This window comes from Podarcis tiliguerta, assembly GCF_965153285.1.
Source record: "Podarcis tiliguerta genome assembly, chromosome: 2".
NCBI classification, from domain to species: Eukaryota; Metazoa; Chordata; class Lepidosauria; order Squamata; family Lacertidae; genus Podarcis; species Podarcis tiliguerta.
Window position 1 is genome coordinate 70,148,234 of NC_139535.1, and position 6,000 is coordinate 70,154,233.

General features: G+C 47.7%; 1 protein-coding gene across 1 annotated transcript; it reads left to right on the forward strand.

The window, feature by feature from the left end:
- Positions 1–26: 26 nt before the first annotated feature.
- POU4F3 (POU class 4 homeobox 3) lies at positions 27–1,963 on the forward strand (the record flags this gene model as incomplete). The annotated part of the gene is made up of 2 exons (XM_083422085.1): positions 27–146; positions 438–1,963. 2 exons carry the CDS (start codon positions 27–29, stop codon positions 1,428–1,430), a joined length of 1,113 nt encoding a protein of 370 aa, XP_083278211.1. The 3' UTR covers positions 1,431–1,963.
- Positions 1,964–6,000: the final 4,037 nt, after the last annotated feature.

Below are 6,000 nucleotides of genomic sequence, written 5' to 3' on the forward strand. Positions count from 1 at the left end.
GCCGCGTGCCGGCCAGGTGCGCCAAGATGCTGGGCATGAACGCCAAGGCGCCCTTCGGCGTGCACCCTGCCCTGCAGGAAGCCAAGTTCGCCAGCCTGCACTCCAGCTCGGAGGCGATGCGCCGCGTGTGCCTGCCAGCCCCGCAGGTACGTAGACGGAGCCTCGCGACTGCTCGAAGGCACATTTTCTGACAGGCCCGGCTTAATGTTTTTTTCATGTCTCCTGCACAATCTCTCTCCCTCTCTCTCTCTCCCTCTCCCCCTCCCTCTCTCTGATCCACATGTCTGTTCCAGCAAAGCATCTTGCGCCTTCATATTAATTTTTATGACCTGAGCTTTGAGAAGAGGAATCTCTGTGCTTGAGAGAGAGAAAATGTGTTTGAATGCCGACTTGACGGTATTCCCCACTGACGGCGCTCTGCGCGTTCTTGCTTGCAGCTGCAGGGCAATATATTCGGGAGCTTTGATGAGAGTCTGCTGGCCCGCGCGGAAGCTCTGGCGGCGGTGGACCTGGTCTCGCACGGCAAGAGCCATCCTTTCAAGCCCGACGCCACCTACCATACCATGAGCAGCGTCCCCTGCACGTCGGCGGCGTCCAGCTCCTCGCCCCCCGTGGCCATCTCGGCGCCCTCGCACCACCATCACCACCACCACGCGCAACATCCTCACCATCACCCGCACCATCCCCACCCGCACCACCACGCCGGGGCGCAGCACCAAAGCCTCGACGGCGGAGACCTCCTGGAGCACCTCTCTCCCGCGCTGCTGGGCGGCCCCGAGCCGGGCGCGGTGCTGGCCGGCCCCATGCACCCTCACGCGCACCCACACCTGGGCGCAGCCATGGGCCACCTCCACCAAGCCATGGCGAGCATGGCACACGCTCCTCCGCCGCCGCCTCCCTCGACGGCCCCGGTGCCGGCTCCCCACGCGGGTTTGCCTTGCCTGGGCGACGTGGAGTCGGACCCTCGCGAGCTGGAGGCGTTCGCCGAGCGCTTCAAGCAGCGGCGCATCAAGCTGGGCGTGACCCAAGCCGATGTGGGCGCGGCGCTGGCCAGCCTGAAGCTGCCCGGCGTCGGCTCTCTGAGCCAGAGCACCATCTGCCGCTTCGAGTCGCTCACGCTGTCGCACAACAACATGATCGCGCTCAAGCCCGTCTTGCAAGCGTGGCTCGACGAGGCCGAGGCCGCCTGTCGCGAGAGGAGCGCGCAGGCCGAGCTGCTGCGCGGCGCCGAGCGCAAGCGCAAGCGCACGTCCATCGCGGCGCCCGAGAAGCGCTCGCTGGAAGCTTACTTCGCGCTGCAGCCGCGCCCGTCGTCCGAGAAGATCGCCGCCATCGCCGACAAGCTGGAGCTCAAGAAGAACGTCGTGCGCGTCTGGTTCTGCAACCAGAGGCAGAAGCAGAAGCGCATGAAGTACTCGGCGGGGCACTGAGAGCGCCAGGGGCACCAAAGACCATAGATCACATACATATATCTATAGCTATATCTATATAGATCTCCATAGATGTTGCTCGACTGCAACAGGGAGCGGAATAAATGGATCTCTGCAAGGACAGCCCTACCGAGCCACAAAGCCATGGACCTTAACCAACCAACAAACGCTTCCTTCTTTTCCTCTGGCCATCGGCCGCCTGGTTTATTTATTTATGTTATTATTATTATTATTTATTGCTTATTATTTATTGTCATCATCATCATTCAGTTGGCACAGCTTACTGTTGTTCCTCCCTGCGGGAGCGGCTGCAAATCAAAACTACCAACTGGCCTATCCATCCAAAATAAAACGCGCGCGCACACAAAAAGTTTGTTTCTCCCCCAACCTCCAAGCCATCTTTCCCCGTTTCATCCTTCTGGGTTTCTCTTCTCACCCGAGTGTGTGTCTTCTGGGGTCCTAGAGAGTGTATGAAGCTTGTCATTTTTGTTGGAAGAGTTTAAACTCGAGAGGTACTGATTTCTTTTTAAAAATTAAAATAAAAAATGACGCAATAAGAACGGCAGTGGTAGATGCAGTTCGGAGGGGAAATACACCGCATCTGGATTTATGCAGAGAGAGGTGGGGGAGAGAGAGAGGACCGGGAGAGAAGAGAATGAAGATTTATTCAAATTTTGTGGATTTGTATCTGTGGGCAGGGGGAGGCTATTTTCTGAAAGTCCGCTATTGTAATTTGAAGCCAGGTTTGGGTAGTTTTTGTTGTTCCACCGCCTGTTACATGCTTGGTCAACTGCATGCTGTGGATAACTTAAAAAAACAAAAAAACAAAAAACAAAACCCGATTCCTCCTTAAACAGCGGAGGTGGGCCGAGCTTTATTTTTAACAGCGAAATGACTTGGTCTTCTTTTTCAGACACACACACACACATGCATGCCTATCTCCAGATGCAGTATAGTTCGTTGTTTCTTGGGTGAGGACTGAGGAAGAAAGAGGGGGTTCTCTGAAATAAATCCATGCCGAATGGAAATCTTTGTTGGGGAGTGGGGGAGCTTGCATTCCCCACCCCCCATCAGCGACTCGTGGATGCGTTTACTTTTTTATTTCCATGGGTCTTATTTCCAAACACGTGCTGAAAGATCATACTGAGCCAGCAACAAGTAATAGATTTTTGCCTGAGGTGAGCCACTGCATCCACATGGCGTAACGTGTGTGCCCACCCCCCCCCCCGGCCAAAAGGCACCTCATCCCGGTCAAAAAGTAAAACTCCCCTTCTAGTAAGGAAAACTTTCACCCGCACAGGACGATCTGCAACACTAACTGCATAAATGCTCATTGGAACTGGAGTTCAGTGGGTCTAGCGGGCTTGAAATCCGAGCTCTTTCACTTGAGTCTGTTGAGTCTGAGTGACTTTAAAAGAAAAACAACAACAGATGTGAGAGTTTTCATTGCACCTCCGAAAAGAGTTTACTTTTGGCCCACTGCGGTACCCATTTTGAACTGAAGGCAGCCCCGCAGGAGTTTTTAAAATATAGCTGTCAGTCCTCTTCCGGGCTTTGATCTAAACATGTTTCTGCACTAAGTAAAGAGTTCTTTTTGCAAAATGTCTTGTCTTTACTTGTATCCGCCCCTCCCCCTAGAAAATTTATATTTCCTCCCTGTAATTGGGGCATTTTGTCCACTCCTGTCATCTCTACACCTTTCTCTTTGTCACTAACTTTCTGCCCCCGCCTCCCTGGAAATACATTCTGAAATTTCTCAAATAAAAGAAGCTTTATTTTTCAACCTGAACTGAAGTTTTTTTTCTCCCTCCCCCGCCCCCACGACCGTTTTCTGGGTTCATCTTGTGGTTGATCTTGCTTTCTGTTTAGATGGAGAAGTGGGGGGGGGGCAGGGAGAAACATTTTTAGGCGCGCTAAAATGTTTCAGTGAAGCGAGTGATATTTGTGCCAGAAAAGAGAGTGTCACATCTTGCCTGACGAAGAGTTCTGAAGAAGGTGAAAGCTTGCCACGCTTTTGTGACATTGTGGTTGATCCCAATATAAGTATTGCTGAACTAGATTTTCCAAATATTTTCCTATTCTATGTACTCGGAGTTCAGAGGGGCTAATTCATCAGGAAAGCGTTACAGGGTTGCTGCGATAGGGGTCAAGCCGTTCCTTAAGATTATTGTATGTACTGTATCACGTTATACCTAATTTCGGCCCGCATCTTCTTCCTAGAAAACCAGTTCTTTCTTCATATTATATCATACTTTGACTGTTAATGATAACACTTAATTCTCATCCCTACATCTGACGTATTTTTGTTTTGATGCGTTTCTTACCGCTGTTCCCACGTGCAAACTTTTTTATTGGATGGTCAATGTTTTGGAGAGAGAGAGAGAAGTATTCTAATATAACAACATCCCTTGCCAAAATCTTAAAACTTTCTTGTGGTAAAGCCTACAGAGCCCACTAATGGTGAAAATAATTTCGCAGTTCATTAAAAAAAATAATTCAAATTTTATCGCTGTTCATTAAAAAATAAAACAAAATACCGGACTGATGGTTTTTGTAAGTTTAGCCGAAGCCCTTCTCAGCAGGACAAGGACGGAACTTCTTTGTTTGAAGTTCCATTGAGAAGGAAAGAAATCGCTCAAAACAACTGTATCAAAGGTTGATTTGGAATTCTGCTTAAAAGGAAAGTAGGGCTTTTGTTTATAAATCCCCGAAGCACCTTAAAGGATTAAAAATTAATGCTCGAACCGCAGCGATCTTCGGAATGTCTCGCCCTTGCATATCAATGAATATCCAGCAACAAAACTCCGACCACATTCTGCTTCCTTTGAAAAAATAACAAGAAAATCTCCTTACTGAGTGGTTTTTTAAAAAGTTGGTTTTTTTATTCCCATGAAGAAAATCGTAAGAAAGAGCATTAAACTCTCCTTCAACGCCATGGTTTCATTTTGTTTTCTCAGCGAGCCCCAATGATTTCCCCCAATCAAATGTCCTTTAATAATAAATGCCCTTGTGTCATTACATTATATTGTGGGTTCTGAAATTTTAAAATAAGGTTGATGCAATATTAATTGGATAACGTGGTATAAAAGGGGCAGAAAGCAATGCTGCCTGCATCCTGTCTCTGCTATCCGCTTGGATTTCAAGAAATACTCTTTTCAGGGTTGGTGGCGGTTGTTTTTATTTAAAAAACAAACTAACAGGTAAGAGGCATTTAATGATTTTAACATTCCTGCTTACTTAGCCTGCTACATTGCTGTATTTTGAACGTAGCCTCCTGTGTTATTTGGTTTTTTTGTGCCCCCTCCTTCTTTATTATAGTCTGCCTTCTTCTTAAGTCCAAAGGTAGCTTTGCTGCTACCTAGTGCTCCCCCGCTCGGGAGACTTTTCTTCTTCGATTTTCTACGTAAACATCCAGTTTCTATGAGGATTTGCTTTAAAAGTCAGAGATACAGGGAAAGAAATAGAACCGCATTCAGTTTTAAGACAGGCTTAACAAATTCTCTAGTTCTCGCTCTCTTTCTTCGGATACGATCCCGGGAACTGAAGAGTTTCCCCAAAGTCTCATGTCAACAGAAACAGATTTTTGAAACTTTTTTGAAACCCAGTTGGCCTTCCAAAGTTGATGTTCTCAATTTCAGCACCTGGACAGCTCCCTGCACGATTTCTATAAAGCCAACCTCAGGGCATTCCACTTCAAGAACGCAACTTTCTTCTCCACGGAGTTTCCCAGATTTAATCCAGAGGATGTGCTTTTGGAAGGGATTTCTTGATGTACGTCCCTTAAAAAAACCTCATCTTTTATTGATAAACAGCTGTTGTATTTTATTAGCTTCTTCGTTTCTTGTGTGGATTGCCACGAACCGCGCTGCGCTGCATTTAGCCTGTCTTGCAAAGGCAGGCAGGCAAGCAGACTGCTACTTACACTGGGTTAGAAAAGAGGAAAGAGGAATGACGCGGGCGACGGTTTCTCATTGACTGTTGCCGGATATAGCTTGCAGTTTGGTGAGTTATATATTGCCCAACGGACGGATGTTTCGGGAAGCAAGTCCAGAACTTATTAGATAAAGCAGAACAAAAGCGATTCTGGGAAAGAGGGAGAGACTCAGAGAAAGACACACACACAGAGAGAAAAAGAGAGAGAGAGAGGTGTCTGTTACCCTTCTTAATTTTTAACACGTGCAGAACAGTGCCAACTGCCAATGTTAAAGGACTTGTAATTGGACAATAAATGTCTTATGCCTGGATTTCGATTAGTTGTCTTGAGGGGCCCCTGTCCATTCTTCTGCTATAGGCTCCCATGCATTTTCATTCCGATGTAAGCGCAAGCGGGAGCTTGTCCTTCAGTCTCTTTTTTACCCCAAGTCCCACCGTGCAGTGATGAAATCAGTCTCAGCGTCTTCCAGCTTCTGTGCACTTTTTGTTTGTTTGTTTATGCGTCCAACATCTAAGTCTTGTACGTGTCTACTTAGAAGTAAGCCCCGCTCATAAGGATGCAAAAGGGTTGCAGCTCAGAGGGCCAGAATCTATCTAGCAGCTGGTTTCTGTGTATGAAGTGAAAGAATTCAGAACT